Source organism: Suillus subaureus (assembly GCF_016647635.1).
Source record: "Suillus subaureus strain MN1 chromosome Unknown BJ212scaffold_34, whole genome shotgun sequence".
Taxonomy (NCBI): domain Eukaryota; kingdom Fungi; phylum Basidiomycota; class Agaricomycetes; order Boletales; family Suillaceae; genus Suillus; species Suillus subaureus.
The window spans coordinates 407,732-425,711 of record NW_024538590.1 but is presented as its reverse complement, the minus strand read 5'-3'; the positions used below and the strand labels follow the sequence as shown (position 1 = coordinate 425,711).

Below are 17,980 nucleotides of genomic sequence, written 5' to 3'. Positions count from 1 at the left end.
CCTCTGTCTCCAACAGTCCATTACCATTAGTTTCTAGTCTGGACTCATCTGGATTAGCCTTACAATACTTATCCCTCATCCAGAAGTCACCCAGATCCATTACGCTACTCATCCGACCTTCCGGATGCGCTAGTCTTGCCTTCCTGAAATAAGGGGCAATACTTGGGTAAGGGGCACAGTGCACGAGCTGAGGCCGAAGCCCTTCAGATCCAGTTATCCTTTGAGTATGACCTTAACAGGAGGCTGCAGTTCAACTGTTCAGAAACATAGTCATGAATGGACAAGTGATAGATATTCACAGGGAGAGTGCTGTCTGTAGGGATATCCATGACAGGCCACAGCTGTATCAATGTTGTCTGCACATCCCTTCCCAAACCAGGGCCAAGAAGTGTTGAGATTTGCAAAATGGGAAGAGGGTCTGCGAGGGCAGCAACAATGGACAAGTGCATGTAAGCCCACTTGGGGTCGGCACACATGGACAGGATACAATTGTATAACTTGTACACCTCCATTCCTGGTAGTAGCAAGGTCGTTAGCTTGAGCATCAGCTGTAACCGATCATGGGGATCACTGTCTTCATTGTTGATAATGAACTTCATCATCATAGATGCCATGATGAAACATCTGCCTGCTTGGCTCGCCAGTTTCACAAGGTCATCCTTAGATGGCTGCAGGAAATCTGGATGGCGACTTTCTAGCTCTCCAAAGGAATGCTGCAAGAAAGTACAAATATCATTGTCAACATCTGCGCCATCTAATGAGATGATGCCACCCTCCCCAGAAGTTTTCACGGGTATCTCCCGCACCAATGGGCAGACCTCTTTGTTCTGAAAGACTTTAGAGATATGGGATTCCAAGTGACTTGTGAGCAGAATGTGGGTCACAGGAAGGTCAGGATCATGAAGAGCCTGTGCAAGGGAAAGGATGAGATCAGTAAGCTTGGGTTCAGATGTGCATTCATCAAGTGCATTGATAACAAATGACAAAGGTGGACATCCATGTAATCTCAGTCAAAGTTTCCAGAGGGGTTGGAGAAAGGGAGCCTCCATCTGGTCACAGAGAGGTGTGTCTGGGTCTAGTAGAGCAGGATTGTTGCAGATTGTTCTATTCACATCCTGCCTGATGCTTGGAAAATTGGTGGCAAGCTGGTAGACAAGCATTGCAAAGAAAAATCCAGCTGTGCAATGTTTGGCATGCTTGCGCAAGGAAAAGAATGTTCCCACTAGCCATTTTTCAACATTCATCTCCTCTGTTACTTTTAGACCTTTCATCCTCTCAGCTATGGTGAATGCGACAGCAGACTTTCTGACACCTGCCATGCCATGCAGCCAGATAAATTGATTATTCTTTGGGTCATCCAGGAATCCGTGGATGTATTTGAGAAGATCCACCTGGGTCCCTTGCAAACACTTCAGGTGGGGCTGATGTTCAGGGGAGTTATATTGAGCACCCTTGACAGCGACCTTGGACACCTTTGCCCAAGTTCCTTGAAGAACTGTCAAAGAGGTCAGAGAGCATGTGACAAATAAGAGATGGAAGTACTGATATTGATCATCACTCATTGATGAAAGTTGTGATATGTGGCAAGATGCAATGAACTCACTGAAAGTACTAGCTGGGTTCAAGGGTGTGGTTAGAAATAATCTGGGTGACAGTGATCTGGAGGGACAATGTATGAAGATTTGAATCAAAGCTTGTAAGTTGTGATAAGGTCACAGAATGATCCAGCTGTCAATTGATGGAGAGTGTGAAGTGTGATGCTGAAGATGAGATGGACAGATGTGTATTTCAATCTATTCTATGGTAAGTTCACTGGATGGTTGTGGAATGCAATTGAAGGACAAGAAGGTGTTCACCATCCAGTGCTTGCAGGAGGCTGCTGCTGTGCACACTGCTGTGACCAAACTACCATACAGGTAACTGTCAGTATTATGTTGGCTTACTTCTAATTTTTGTGGCTTGGATAATCACGACTGTATGCATAGGAGGTCCTCACATTCAAGTTGTGTCTTGCAGTCTGGATTGCTATAGCCTGTAGGGGTCTCTTTCATGGTGTTGATAAAATCTCATGTGGTTTACTTTGTGAGGTGAGCTCATAATGTGAATGGATTCTGCTTTTCTGACTGAAGTTCTTGCAACCTTGACGACAATGACATTACTAGTACTGTCTTGTTATGAGACGAGTGAGAGGGGCAAGGAGTCTATACAACAAGTACAATCTCAGTATCTTGAAAGAACTCTGTTAATGTCTTGTCTACCTATACAACAAGTACACTATGTTATCATTAGACTTTGTAGCATGTGGGTGACAATATTTAAGGCTTACATCTCAGTATCTTGAATGAACTGAGATGTTAGGGCGTCTCTACTGACGCTTTTAAGGTGAGTACTGTTATGACTCAGATATAAGAATGAAACATAGAAAATAATGTAGGGTGTGAGCTGACATCAATATGTCGCTCACCTTTGTCCATTTTGGCTTGTGCTCGTACCTCTCACTCACATCCCTTCTCTATCTTGGATCCTTCAATCTGGGTCCTCTCAGATCTCTCAGAGTCCAACATACTGTTGCTTGCTTGAATTCAAGGTGCTTTGACATCATTAAGCTTAAGCTAGTGTCATGCAATGTTGTTTGACCCCTCAGGCTGTTTCATTTCACAGCATTGTTGGACCACAAACTTTGATGACACCATTTAAATAATAATGACTTCCTGAGCCATGTATAGAATCTTATAGTAGTTCAGACTGCCTGACAGAAGCTGGGCAGACTCATGGCATTGCACCCAGAACACCTTGCGATGTTAACCTATTCTGGATTATCATGCTGCATTGTCACTTCCTCAAAGTCCAACTTATCAACACATCTGAAAGCCACTGCATCCCCCACATTCCATACAAACCATTCATTTTGCAAAACTATAAGAGCACTGTAGATTGATACACAATGTAACAAATGCAAATGTGAAGACTTCTCTATCATGGAACAAGTGAACAGTCATTTAGAATGTGACACTCAAGAAGCTGTGAAGAATTCTTGATATATGGACACAGGCATTGGAGTATCCTTCACTGGGTTGCACATTGATGGATTAAAACTGAGGATGAGATTTATGAGGGGTTTCATAAAATAGGAATGAAAAACCAAGCCTGGAACAAGGCAATATCAGCTTGATTAGGTCATTTGTGTGTGAATTGAGAAATGCAGACCTTTGCAAGCTTCTGCCCTTTGCATAAAATATCAAGACAAGACTATAGACCTTTCAAACACCATTGTTGTTCAAGCCAGGAAAGGAGGTGACGATTCCAGAAAGCATGGAATTTGTAGTTGAGCATGTCATCTTGTGAATTTGGAGCATATGAGAGATGGATAGTCCTAGTTTTGACAGGCATACTTGAGTGCATCAGAAGATGATCGACTTTTTTGCTGTGCTTTGTGTGCGAAAGTCATGAAGGTGTTCATAGCATGGATAATCTCCCTGTTTGGGGGACGATATGTTGACAATGCAGAGTTGGAATGATGCTGATGGCTTAACGCCAGGAATGCTGGTAACATTAGGAAATCTGGCAAGGTTTTGAACTGCTGGATAACTTGGAAAGGTAGTGAGAAAGGCAATTCTGGGATGATATTATACCTGCTAATGGCTTCCAATGTACTTAAGAATTCTTCCATAGCAACCCAGAAAGACACCGTGGGAGTGAATTGCCATGCTTGGCCATGGGATGTCAGCAGCCAGTCTTGTCCTCCCTGGGTCTGCAACCCTTCTTGGATCTGCAGCCAGTCTTGTCCTTGCTAGGTCTGCAACCAGTCATGTGCTGCCTGGGTTTGCAGCCAGTCTCATCCTACCTGAGTTGCCATCTTGCTGCTGTCTGCAGCCAGTCTTGTCCTTCCTGGGTCTGCACCTAGTCTTGTCCTCCCTGGGTCTGCAGTCAGTCTTGTCCTACCTGGATCTGAAGCCAGTCTCATCCTGCCCAAGTCCCTAGCTACTCTCATCCTCCTTGGGTCTGCAACCAGCCCAACCCTCCCTGGGTCTGTAGCCGGTCTCATACTGCCCAGGTCTTCAGCCAGTCTCACGCTCCCTGGGTCTGCAGCCAGTCTTGCACTGTATGAGTCTGCAGCCATTCCTGTGGTCCCTTGGTCTGCAGCCAGTGTCGTGGTACCTTGGCCTGCAACCAATTTAGCCCTCCTGAGGTCTGCAGCCAGTCTTGGCCTCCCTGGGTCTGCAGCCAATCTTGGCCTCCCAGTGTCTGCAGCCAGTCTCATGCAGTCTGGGTATATAACCAGTCTCATGCTTCCTGGATCAGCCACAAGTTTTTTGCTCCTTGGATAATTAGCCAGTCTCGTCCTGCCTGGATCTGCAGCTAGATTCATCCTCCCTCAGTCTGCAGCCAGCTTTGCCCACTCTCGCTCTTAAGCCAGTTTTGTCCTTCTTCAGTCTGCAACCAGTCTTGTCCTGCCTGAGTCTGCAGCCAGATTTGTCCTCCCTCAGTCTGCAGCCTACCTTTTCCCACTCTTACACTTAAGCCACCTTTGCCCTCCCTCAGTCTGCAGCCAGCTTGGCTCACTCTTGCTCTTAAGCCACTTTTGCCCTCCATCAGTCTGCAATCAGTCTTGTCCTGCCTGGGTCTGCAGCCAATCTCATCCTCCCAGCAGCAGCTAGTCTTGTCCTCCTTGGGTCCCCAGCTATTCTTTTCCTCCCTAGTTATGCAGCCAGCCTTGTGGCCCTGAGGTCTGTAGCTAGTCTAGCCCTCCCAATGTCTGCAGCCAACCTCATCCTTCCTGGGCCTGTAGCCATTTTCATCCTTTCTAGTCCTTTAGCCATTTTCGTCCTCCCTTGGTCTCCAGCTAGCCTTGTCCTTCCTAGGTCTCTAGCTATTCTCATCCCCACTTCCCCACTTCTCCACCCAGTCTTGCTCTCTCTAGCTCTCCATCCAGTCTTGTCCTCCCTGGGTCTGCAGCCAGTCTCATCCTCCCTGGGTCCTCAGCCAGTCTTATCCTCTCCAGGTACTTAGCCAGCCTTATCCTGCCCAGGCCCTCAGCCAACCTTGTTCTCCCTTGGTCTGTAGCCAGTCTCGTCCTCCCTAGATCTGCACCCAGGCCTTTGTGTCAGGGTCCCAGATCCAGGCCAGCCTTCCCTTGGTCAGCAGCCTGATTTTCCCTACATTGGTCCACAGTAAGTCATGCCCTTCTTGGGTGTGTGGCCACTCTGGCCTGCACTGGGCCCACAGCTAGAAACCTGGCACTTCCTTGGTCTCCAATGAGTCTGATGAGTCTGAAGTACTTGACACAGATTCTAATTCTGGTATCAAGGTTTCCTGCCAGGCCAATCCAGCCTTGGTTTGCAGCCAGTTTTGTCCTACCCAGGTCTCCTGCCACTCTGCTCCTTCTTGGGTGTCCAGCCAGTTATACCCTGCATCTGTCTGCAGCCATGCACTCCATCCACAGTCCCTAGCCAAGATTGTACATCTGACCTGCAATCATCCCAAAGCCATAACATGCTGATAAGAACAGACGCTGGCTCTGGTGCCCAAACAAGAAACCCTAATGTGTCTTTTAATTTTTTGGGGTCCTCAGGTTGCATGGCTTGGCTCTGCTTCTCCAATTCTGAGAGCACATCCAATAGAGTGGTGCTTTCTGGAATTTCTTCTATCATCAAGTGTAGAGAGGAATCAGCAAGTAAGGAATGGGCTAATGGCATATCCTGCACTCCAGGAAGGCTACAGTTTGAGGGGTCAGAAACATAGTCACAAACAGATGAGTGATAGATGTTCATAGGGGAGATTGGCATCAGTAGGAATATCCATGACAGACTGTAGCTGCACTGGTGTTGTCTCAGTATCACAGCCCTGACCAGGGCCAAGAAGTTTCAAGATCTGTGAAAGCGGCAGAAGATCTACAAGCGCAGCAACAATGGACAAGTGAAGGTATGCCTACTTGGGATCAGCACATGTGGAGAGGATACAATTGTATAACTTATACACCTCTGTTCCTGCTAGTAGCTCACTTGTCAGTTTGAGTATCAGCTGTAACTGATCATGGGGATCCTTGTATCCATCATCGACAATAAACTTTATCATCATAGATGCTACAATGAAATGTCTCCCAGCTCAGCTTGCCAGCTTCACAAGGTCAACCTCCGATGGCTGCAGGAAATTGGGATGACGATCTTCCAGTTCTCTGAAGGAATGCTGCAAGAAAGTACAGATGTCACTGTTAACATCTGCGCCATCTAAAGAGATGATGCCACCCTCCCCAGAAGTTCTCACTGGTATCTCACACACCAACAGGTGCACCTCTTCATTCTGCATGACTTTTCTAATATGGGATTCCAAGTGACTGGTGAGTAGAATGTGGGTCACAGGCAGATCAGGGTCACGGAGTGCCTGTGCAAGGGAAAGGATGAGATCAGTAAGCTTGGGTGCAGATGTGTATTCATCAAGGGCATTGACCACAAATGACAAAGGCAGACATCTGTGCAATCTGAGTCAAAGTTTCTGGAGGGGTAGGAGAAAGAGAGCTTCCATCTGGTTGTAGAGAGGCACATCTGAATCTAGCAGAGTGGGATTGTCTCAGATAATTCTGCACACATCCTGCATGATGCTTGGAAAATTGGTGACAAGTTGATAGATAAGTGTCACAAAGAAATATTCAGCTGTGTGACGTTTCATGTGCTTGTGCAAGAAAAAAAAGTTCCTCCTAGTCGCTTTTCAACATTTGTCTCCTCTGTCACTTTTAGACTTTTCATCCTCTCAGCTATGGTGAATGCAATGGCAGACTTTCCTGACTGCCAGCTGTGCCATGTAGCCAAATGAGTTGATTCTTCTGTGTATCATCCAGAAATCTGTGAATTTGTTTGAGAAGATCCACCCAAGTCCCTTGCAAACATTTCAGGTGGGGCAGACGCTCACAGGAGTTATATTGAGCACCCTTGACAGCAATGTTGGACAGCTTTGCCCAAATTCCTTCAAGAACTGTCAAAGAGGTCAGAAAGTATAGGAGATAAGAGATGGAAGTACTGACATTGATTGTCACCCATTGATGAAGGTTGTGATGAGTGAGATGCAATGAACCAACTGGAAGTACTAGCTGGCCCAAGGGTGTGGTTAGAAATAGTTGGACAATAGTTATCTGAAGGGATGACTTACGAAGATTTGAATCAAGGCTTGTAAGTTGTGACAAGACTTGGGTTGTGGAACAATCCACATCAGTAATGCTCAAAAACTAGAAATCAAGACAGGTATTTCTGTAGATTACTATAATTGTGATCAATTGCATTACTATTAATAGTGAGATTGGACTCTGCCGAGTATAAGCAGCAGACGAATAGAGTTTACTGAGTACTATTATCTTATACTAACAGCTTTCAATCAAATAGAGATGCATTGTGATACAAAACTGGTAGCTAACTTCAGTTTCAATACAGTAATGAGTGTGGACCCAAATGAGTACAAGTACATTGAGATCCATGTTTGGAAGAGCAATATTAATGCAACAAGCTCATCCTTGATCCTTTGGAAGGATGTTGGTAAGCATCAAGATGCTTGCATGTACCGCTCGACACAGTGCAATGGGTGTGGTGCAACTATCAAGTACAGCAATCTCAGTGTGTGTGTCTATGTCAATCCATTCTGAATCTACTCACCCAAGTGTGGATAGACTCACAACTCGGAGTGTCTTTCCAAGTCTGCAATGTGTAGTTTCTGCTTCGAAGAGTTCTCAAGGTCACAGTCTCAAGTGCATGCTGTTATCTATCTTGACTATGAAATTCTGTGCACACAGGCTAACAATGGCTGTTCCTGGACTGGTCCCCAGCATCAGCTTTCTGACAAACATGTTCTCTCCTGCCAATACAAAGCTATCAAAGGATTCTTCTCCATCAATAACACTCAACTATCATCACTAAACACAGAAAATGCCGCTCTCAGACAAAAAGTCTACACACTCGAATCCGTTGTACAGACAATGCGAAGAGACATCCAAACCTTCAAAAACGTCCTCAGTCCATGGTACCGGTTACACACCCAAACCCCACAAATTGCTTCCCCATCCATCAATGCCTTCGATCAACTCTTCTTGGCATCACCCAGTCCTTCTCCTTCCTCCAGAACCACTATCAATCAAGCTCAACCGTCTTCCCCCACAGATCACAGAGAACTGATGCCCCATAACGATATCAATGCACTCGCACCCTACTTCCCACTCCCACATGAGCACACATTCCAAGAATCCCATACTTATCCCCAATCACATTGATCATTCAGCGGGATTGTAGATCCACACTTGTCTCAACACATGCTGCCATTAATGCCCATTGCACCTCTTAATCTCAGTACCTCCCTCGAGGGCTCACTAAGTAGGTTATGCAACTCTACAGCTGCAGTATCCACATCCATCAATTCTTAGCACATTGAAACAATATAGTACTTAGTCTGAATGAAGAACTTGGCTCTCTCAAATACACTGTTCATGGCATATGACTGCAAGTATGTTATGCTTACAATCTTGTTATCTTGGTTCCTTCTATCTGTATTTCAATCTGCATCATGTGGCATTGTGTCATATCCCATATACCAGACATAGATCCCATCATATTCCCACGCTTTCCGGACCTATTTCCGGACCCTGTATCTAACTCATTCCTGGATCCCCTATCCTGTTCACCCTATGCACATTCCGTCCAGCAAGACATCCGGACTTTACCTCCTCTTGGATTCCGGACTACATCCACCACCTCACATATCTCAGTCCTGTTTCCATCCTGCCTTCCGGATCCCCAGATCTCCGGACCTCTGGATATTAACTGTACTATCTCCAGACCATTCCCACCCTCTGTCCAAGATCCTGTGCCTATCCCCATTTAGGCATCTCTGCCTTTCCAGTTCTTGGTTATCTCTGTTTCCATCTTGCTGATTGATCCTTGTACTAGTTTCATCTCCAAGTTCATTTAGTTATGTTCTGTCTTACTTACCAATGTGTTTCCACATGCTCGTACATAGCCTTACTCCTTTGCTTACTGATCCTCTCAGATAGCCTTTAGTATATAACCCCTGTACAACTACAGTAGAGTCCTCAGTCTGAATATCATCTTAGTTCCTGCTCTCTCACCTTAGACTTGCCCAATCTTCTTCCAGACTTCAGTCCATCTGAGTTTGTCCTTTTCCATAAGGCCTAGGGATGGATCCCCTAGGCTGGAATTCTGGACCTTCGGATTTGTCCCCTATGTCTCTGTCCCAAGTCTAGGGATTGTTTCCCTAGGCTGGAGTCTTGCCTTTCTGGCACTTACCCTCTTTCTGGACTTAGGTCCACTTCCTGTCCCTCTGACTCTACCTTAGGGTAGTCTACCTCCGTTTGCTTCTACATCGGACTTCATCCGACATAGCCCCTATTCCTTCCAGACCTCCAGACCTCCCATCTTCTGTACCTCCAGATGTCCTGTCCCTCGTACCTCTGGGCATCCTGTCCTTCAGACGTTCCACCCTCTGTACCTTCCACCCTCTGTACCTTCAGACATCCATCCCGTACCTCAGACCTCCTGTCCTCCATACTCTGGACCTCCAGACATCCTGTCCTCCTGTCCTCCAGACCTCCTATCCTTCCATCCTGTTTTCCTGTAGAAGTATTATCTTGCAGTGGGAACTCTCCTGAGCATTTCCTGCATCCCTCCAGAACTCTCCCATGCTCCTCCAGACATTTCCTGCACTCCTCTGGAAGTCCTCCCACACTCTCCACCAGAGTAGCCAGCCTCTGGAAGTCCTCCAGACTTTGTTGGACCATCATTGGACTTCCTCTGAAATGAAGGGCACATACTTGGGTAAGGGGCACAGCATACAAGCTGAGGCCAAGCCCCTCTGAGTCAATCTCTCTCCTTTGAGCATGGTTCTTAACACATTGCTCTGATGATTCTTTGGGCACAGCTTCACCATTTGATGATGCACAGGAATGCACAGGTGACAGGGAGAGGTGGAGAACCACCCTTAGCCCTACCTGGCAATCAGATTATCTTTCACCCTCCATTACTGATGATGGCACCTCTGATTCCTGGAATACCTGGTATGAAGCTCTGGCCAAGTCTTGCAGCTCATGGTCCTTCGATCTCTTGCTATCTTACTGTAATTAATTATAATATATCTACAACTTTCGTCCGATAGGTCATGCTTGAACCAAATATCGGTCTTTCTCTAAGATTGGGGCACAGGCTGAAGAATCAAATTCAAGTCTCAGCCAATCTTTGTTCCTACTTCTCAGTAATTGCAATCTCAAAACTAGCCATGATGACCATCAACCCTGCCCCTGTACATGACATGACCCTGATGATCCCCCAAGACATTATGCCAAAATGGCTGCAACTGAATTCACTAGACACAGTATTAAACCAAGTAGATTAATTTAAGTAGAGCCAGAAGTCCACATGATGGGATAAAGATGGTATTGGATGCATGAAAGAAGAAGGGATGGAACTAAGGAAATAGAGGTGAGATGAGACACTGACTGAGACAAAACAGTGAGCATGGCCAGATCACAATGAGCAGGGGGGAGTAGCTCACAAATGAGTGACAGAGTAATGGACAATGGACTGAGCAAGATGAAATGACTGGTTCGAAAAAAAGCCCTTGAGGCCACAACCAAATTAGTTTACAGCAACCATGAATAACAGCAGCAAGCAAAGACAACAGTAAATGTGAATTCCAGATGGACAAACAATGGGGATGCATGAGAGAGATGACAACCCAAGAAGCTCAACGGCTGCCTCAGCTATGTGTACTGAACAGTTCCTCACCATGCCCCACACTATTCACATGAGGCAGCACATGCAAGTTCATACCATCAGCAAATCCAATATTAGCAGATGGAGCAGAGCTCGATGAAAAACTGCTCCCTGCCACAACCCAGGTTGGGGTTATGAGGCTACCATGTTAGGAAACATGCTTTCCTATGGAGATGGCAAATTGTTTCCTGTGTGGGGGTATTGGTTGGATCCTGGGGTGAAATGGTATGCGTTGGACAGGGACATCATGTCTACAAGCATTGGGTATGAGGAATTGTGCTTGATATTGTTCTGGACACAATTGTGTGGACTCCTCAGATGGTGGGTATACTAGGCTTGTGGCTTGCTATGGGAGGCTCCGTAAGTCCTAGATAGGTATTGACGCTGGGTTCAGGTGAGAGCTGTGCAGAAACATGTCAGTGTCTCGTCAGTCAAGGTAAAACAACTAATTACATTACTGTATCTAAATGAAGCTTCACTCATTTGCAGACCCAAAGGGCTAGGGCCCTTGTCATATCCAAGGTGCAAACTTCTACTGGGCAAAACTGTGGAAGCAGAGGAAAGTACCTTGGTTTCTTTGTTGGTAGGCAAATGAAGACACAGCATTGAAGTGAGCCTGGCTGGACCACATGTTCAGACCAACATGCATGTCTTGAGGTTGGATGTGCTGTAACATCAAGGAATGAATATAATGATCAGAAAAGCACTAGAGTACCAAGACCATCTCTTGCCACTTGGATTGAAACAATCGACGCCAACACAGCTGTTAATGTCTGAATAAATCATGCTGGTCATGCTGGTGTTGCTCCCACAGATGTAGCAGTCAAGCCAAAGCAAGATGATCCAGTAAAACTGTATGACTCCTCTGTGTCCTGATCTGCCTTGTTGTGAGGAAACACCTATGCATGCATGTTTCCTGAGGGATTCTGCATCCAGTGAGACATGCAGAGGCGATGCAGATGTCAGAGCACCAAACTGGAAATTAGGCTTTGGCAGGGGTCCAGGAATAGGCAGCAGAAGTGCTCTGGAGCTCATTGTAAGGTGGTTGTCTGTGGCACACATGAGGACAGAAACAGTGGACAAACCTCTGGAACAACAGAGTGCAAGAAGGTGTAAAGGCGTGGGGCTCTGATGCCCTATGAGCCAAAGAAGGGCAGGGTGAGGGCTGTAGGGAGTAGAGGAACTGTGATTTGTTGCATGTATGCTTGGCCCACCAAGGCTAGACAGTGGATGGGCCAAGGCCTGACCTGACCCTGCAGGAGACATGGGCATCTTGAGAAATATTGTGTTATTCTTCTCCTTTGCAATGTGTGTGAACATGTGATTCACAAACCTAAGGGGGCTGACGTCCATAGACTTGTGTCTATCTGGGAAGTGGGTAGACGGCTGGTTGGCAGCTGTATTTGACATGTACATGACAATTAACAGCAACACTCTGTGTGCGTTTGGAGTGACATTATTGTCCTACAAGGTCAAGTCTGCCGGTAGAGGTTGAACATGAGGGGGAATTTTGGTAGGGGTGACTGGGTTATGTAGCACAGGAAAACTTCAAAAGGACTTTTGGTTATGGATGATTGCTCCACTGGGTGTGGTTCTGGTGGAGGTGGTTGACCATCCTCTGCAGAATGCATGGGTTTTTCCATGGGGTGGAAGACTTGAGAGAGTCCTTGGGAGATGTGTCCCTGGAAGACTGAGATTTTTGAGGAGTGAGCAGAAGCAGAACCTTGCTGAGTGGAGTGTTGAACTCTTTTACAAAGCGCTTTGTTGTCCTTTGCATGCCTAAGAGAGAATAGATGAGTTGAATCATAAAAAAAGAGAAGAGAGCATGACATACCTGTTCTGAAACCACACCTTTTGGTGGCACATGAGATTAAAAGTGAGGACACAACAAATTGACATCAGAAATGATAGGGTACATGTGCTTGATGCATCTGCAGGCTGGTTTCATTCACATTGGTAGTCAGATTGGGATAGTGAGGAATGATGCTGCAAAGACGGCAGGTAAAGGCCCATAATGAGTCTTGGTCCTTGGGGATAACAAGAGGTGGTGACGATGGAATAGGTGGAGGAGGCAATGGTGGCAATAGATCCTGAGATTGGGTTGATTGGTCCAGGAGAAATAAGGTGGCACACAAGAATTGACATAGAAAAAATCATTTATTGTTTACCTGCTTGCTGCTAACTTTTTATGGAAGGCAGCATTTCATTTCAGCATGATTCCCAATATGTGCTTACATGACTTGAGAAGAATACAAGCCTGGACAACTTGTGCTGAACTCAACCATGGCTACTCCTCAATTCCTTTGCAATCAACTTGTGATTCTGAACCCTACTGCCTGTTTCAGCCTAATAAAGGCATCAACTCTGCTAGGTCATGGTTACATTGAGGGAACAATATATCATGTCTTTGGCTGTTGAATACATGGATATCTATGATTGCAAATATCACCATCAGGCTCATGGAGATCAGGTTTGATGAAGATTTACTAACAATGTAATGTGATGATGCACTGACGTGGGATATGACGAGTCCTGAAAGTTCACCATTGCAGAACTGGTAGCAGTTTGGGACACAAGAAACAAGAAATTTCATGGTAAGTAATGCCAGAATGGTCACAATATATTATGGCTAACAATATGGGCAAATGACACAAGTGCTGTTAACTTAACTGGATTCCGAATGCCTTCCTAGCTATGTGCACAAGTAGTGCCTGATCAGGTTCATTCAATATGTCAATATTGTCCATGATGCATTGGCCTTTTTGTAACATTTCTGAGTTGTCTAGGAAAGCACCCCTTTAGTGTTTAAAGACGGATATGTGTTTTGCTGTATGCAATCAAACTCATGTAGCCTTCTCCAACCATTATCAACCAGTCATGTAAGGTGGTCCACGCACCACAGGCTGATCCACAAAAATCTGAAGCAATGTTATTGTTCAATTGACCCCACCTCCAAGAACAGTGATGATATAAAATCCTTGCCACAAGCCATTTTTATCTTTTGCCAAACATAAAGGCCACAGTCCACTCGTGGCAAACTGGGTTGATATAAAAGTTCAGTACATGGGAGATGCACCATCACACAATGCTCTTCAACAGGCTCAATCTTGTTCATCACATTGCATCACCCCATCTACATTAGTACTAATCTGTGACACCATGCCCTCCCCATTGGCTGTTTCCTGTGAGCTCTTACTCTGTATGCTCATCATGTTCTGTTCTTCTCCTACAAGACATTTGCTCACTTGTTTTTAAGTTGGTATTTATATCTGCAACATCAAATTGATTGTGATTCTAAGGCTGGTAATCAATGCACATACTATAGGAGGTAAGTGTTTTCAGTCTAGCTTTAACCCTCATGCACACCAGTTTACTTCAGCCTTCATGGTCCTTGCTGTTGTGTCAAGCATTTTTGCTCTGTTGGTTTTCCTGGTTACATGAGTTCATCACGGCACGCTCTAGATGCGAAAAAGCTAATGGCTTGATAGCCTCTGTTGCAAGAGGCAAGCAGAGGTTAGTAACACTAGGTATCTTGTTACCTTTGGCACTTTAGTGCCTTTTAGATCTCCGTATGTCATCTGACTATGCTGCTCCTACCTGCTGTTCTGACATATTATCAGCATCTTGTATCACTTTGCCATTCTGTGTGCACCTGTTAAGGTTGTGTGCTCAAGGGGGTCGGATCACAAGGGCTTGGCCTCAGCTCGTATGCTGTGCCCCTTTCCCAAGTATGTGCCCTTAATTTCTGGGGGCTAGAACAGTCGTCTGGAGTTTCCAGGATTTGACTAGGGTGGATAACGGATGTCTGGATCTGAAATGTGAGATAAATCCGACAGACATCTGGATATTACCTGGGCAAGCAGATAAGACTAATCCGGACGAAGTCCAGACTAGAAACTAACAGGGGATGGACTACCCTTAAGGTAGAGTTAGAAATGTAGTCTAGGATGCAATCCTAAGACTCGGAATATGACAAGAGACTTATCTTGAGTCCAGAGGACACAGGAATGAGCAGGAACTAAGATGATATTCAAACTGGAGTATTTCCAAGAGTTACAGGAGGTTTATATACTGTAGGTATCATATAGGAATCAGTCAGCAAACATAAAGGCTATGTACAAAGCATATGCAAAGTCTATTAGTAAGTAGGACAGATCACAAATAATGAACACCAGAAATGAAATGTATGTAACGGATCAATAATCAAAAGGGAAACATGGTTAACCAGGAGTCCAGAGACAGGGGCAGTCTAAATGGAGTTGGGCGCTGATATAGGGTTTGGATTCTGGAAGAGAGATAAAGATAGATCAGATCATTTGAGATCCAGATTTCAGATCTGGGTATCCGGAGAAGCAGATTTAGAGTTGAGAGTCCGGAATGGCATATGACAGCACCAGAATAATGCGACAGCCCTTTGTCACAACTTGTCTCAATCTGGTGAATGCACAATGGCTAATGTCCTCATCAGTTTCATAATCACATACATCGATAGACACTCCGGTATTCCCAAAGTCTCACCTCAGTATCCAAATGCTCAAGTGGCAAGTTCACATTTCACCTTCCAATACCCACAAGATATGGAGTTGGAGAATGTGCCCACTGAGCTTCCAACCAGAAAGGTGAAACAGGCACACACAGAGGAGAGGTCAACTGAGATCTCTGTGTAGATGGGCATGGTTGGTTTTGTGGCTGTCCTGGGGGCAACTTTATTTGCTTATGTATCACAAATATGTATGTCGCACTGGCTAATAAAAATACAACATATGCACAGATGGTCTGTTGTTCCAGATGACACTGCAGTGGGTATCATGAGGACTCAATCAGATTCAGTCCTTCCTCAAACACACTCCAGTGACCTGATGGTAAGCATTCAGTAGCAATAACAGATGAATATGGAATTGGTCTATACCAAGCTATACCCAGAATCACAAGCAATTCTGCAGAATGACTGCAACTTCACGATGCCACCAAGTTCATCTAATTCATATGCCACTACCCTGGACAACATGCAGCAGCGCCTCCACCTGTATGATGGCAGGACACAGTGGAGGTACATTGCCACCATATCTTTGATGTGCTTGGTTCTGAGTTCTGAATGTGAATGAAAGAAAGGAGTCTATTTGTGCTGCTCAATTGCACAAGAGATGTGAAGTAGACGAAGCAGGGTGTCTGAGTTCAATCCAAATGGATTTTTGAATAGTATTGTCTGCTTCAAATGGAGAGATATACAGCTGATGCATGCACTGCATTAATCTACCTCATATTTCCATAGTTGCCCAGGACATGAGGCTGCCTGTCTCCTCCACACATCCATCACCATCACAGCAAGAATTCTCCCTATTGTCAGACCTACCTTCAACTATATATCCTCCCAGTGCCTTATATAGCTTACTGCAATATCACTTCCTCATCCTGTAGACACCCAAGATTTGCATGTGCACCAGATGCAACCAAGTCATTGTACAAGCTCGGAATCTCCTCACCATTGCCACCCAAATTGAAAATAACCAACCACAATAACATCACCCCAATCCCACAAGCAATGCAAGGTTCATCTTAGCATCCTCCACGCCAATACACCATCCTAATCACGGAGATCCTGATAGGACAGATGACTCATGCATCAAACAACACTTTCAAATATCCTTGTTTTGCTCCCCTGCTGGAGCTTACTGCAGAATTAGAAATGTAAGAGACACAAGACAAAGTATCGCACCTGGACATGCCAAGGGTGAGACCACAACAAAGGCTCCATCCTTCCTATGCACCAATGCCATGTATGGAAGTTCAACGAAATATCTTCCAAGGATGTGTCTGCATGACTGTGAACGCACCTATATATGCTTGATGCATCTGCGAGCTGGTTTCATTCACATTGGGAGTCAGATTGGGATGATGAGGAAGAATGGGGCTGGAAAGATGGTGGGTAAAGCTTTAAAGCCTCATAATGAGTCTGTGTCCTCAGGGATAATGAGGTCATGACAGTGGAATAGGTAGAGGAGAAGAGGGTGATAATCAATCCTGTGATTGCACAACTGGGAAGTGAGAGGTCTCAACTTATTGCAGGGTGATTGGGGTGAATGGACGTCTTGAGTGAGATTCAGGAGAGATAAGAAGCAGCTTGTCAGGGAAAGGCGATCAATGATCAAAGGGATGTGAAGTGCACAGTGGCATGTCATAATAAGTCTCTGGGACAACTGCATCGAGGGCCCTGGGGGAGAAGAAAATAACGAACATGAGTCTGCTATGCATGGCATGGAAAGGGATGGACTCGAAACTAGTCCTTCATGCCATTGAGGTAGAGTAAGCCTTGGGTACAGCTGGGCTCTAAAAAAGTCAAGAGCTTGAGAAGGATAAGTACAAAGGCAAATGTCTTACCGCTGAGGTCACAATTTTTTGCTAGTACTTAAATTATGTGCCGCACGCAGTACAAAATTACAAATAGATTCCTAGCTTACCAAAGGGGACACAAATTAGCCCTGTCTGTCCTCTTCACTAAGGAGGAAATAAAGGAAGTATAACTATAGGTGGCAGCAGTGTGATAGCCTAAACCTGGCCCTGTAAGAATAGGGTCTTGGAATTGTGGCAGGCTGTCTCCTCATCAAACCATGACCTCTATGATAGCGCGAACAAGCTTTTAAATGTGCCACTGCTCAAGAGATGTTAGTATCAACAGTAGGTCTAACATTCATGGGTACTTGAGTCAACATTTTACATACATAACAAGGAGTAAAGTATATCACACTGTCAATCAATACTATGTTACTTGCTGGTGCTGATGTCAACCTCACCTGCCTGTGGCTGTAAGTACTAAGCACTGTTGATAGGATAAAGGTGACAGATTCAACTGCTAGCACTGGGATGTGTGTCAGTGGTGCAAGAGTCTAAACTGAGAATAAGAGAGAATTCCAAGGCATGTCATGGGCTAAACATTACTGAACATAAGGCAACATCAGTTGTGGCAATTTTGACAGGGCAATGATTGAAACACAAACCTTCACAAATTTCTGCCCTTCAGATAAGACAACAAGGCAAGATTGCAGACCCTTCAAACACCACTCCATTTCCAGCCAGGAGATGATATGATCATTCCAAAAAGCATGGAATAAATGATTGAGTGTGACATCCCATGGATTGGGGGTATGTGAAAGATGTACAAGCCCAGTTGTGACAGGCATACTTCAGAGCATTGGAAGCTGATTGACTGCATTCCTGTG

At 45.2% G+C, this 17,980-nt stretch overlaps 4 protein-coding genes across 4 annotated transcripts; 1 reads left to right on the top strand and 3 right to left on the bottom strand.

The window, feature by feature from the left end:
* Positions 1–1,010: 1,010 nt before the first annotated feature.
* On the bottom strand, positions 1,011–1,562 carry BJ212DRAFT_1279486 (uncharacterized protein; the record flags this gene model as incomplete). Its single annotated transcript, XM_041331496.1, has 1 exon — positions 1,011–1,562. One exon carries the CDS (start codon positions 1,560–1,562, stop codon positions 1,011–1,013), a length of 552 nt encoding a protein of 183 aa, XP_041189244.1.
* A 5,189-nt stretch (positions 1,563–6,751) lies between these two features.
* On the bottom strand, positions 6,752–6,955 carry BJ212DRAFT_1279589 (uncharacterized protein; the record flags this gene model as incomplete). The annotated part of the gene is made up of 1 exon (XM_041331506.1): positions 6,752–6,955. A coding segment is annotated over one exon (204 nt), but the record flags the coding sequence as incomplete, so codon positions are not given.
* Positions 6,956–7,423: 468 nt separating this feature from the next.
* BJ212DRAFT_1302629 (uncharacterized protein) lies at positions 7,424–8,251 on the top strand (the record flags this gene model as incomplete). The annotated part of the gene is made up of 3 exons (XM_041333291.1): positions 7,424–7,523; positions 7,562–7,605; positions 7,778–8,251. 3 exons carry the CDS (start codon positions 7,424–7,426, stop codon positions 8,249–8,251), a joined length of 618 nt encoding a protein of 205 aa, XP_041189242.1.
* Positions 8,252–12,235: 3,984 nt separating this feature from the next.
* BJ212DRAFT_1484532 (uncharacterized protein) lies at positions 12,236–12,629 on the bottom strand (the record flags this gene model as incomplete). Its single annotated transcript, XM_041340811.1, has 2 exons — positions 12,236–12,542; positions 12,598–12,629. 2 exons carry the CDS (start codon positions 12,627–12,629, stop codon positions 12,236–12,238), a joined length of 339 nt encoding a protein of 112 aa, XP_041189241.1.
* Between the last annotated feature and the right edge of the window lie 5,351 nt (positions 12,630–17,980).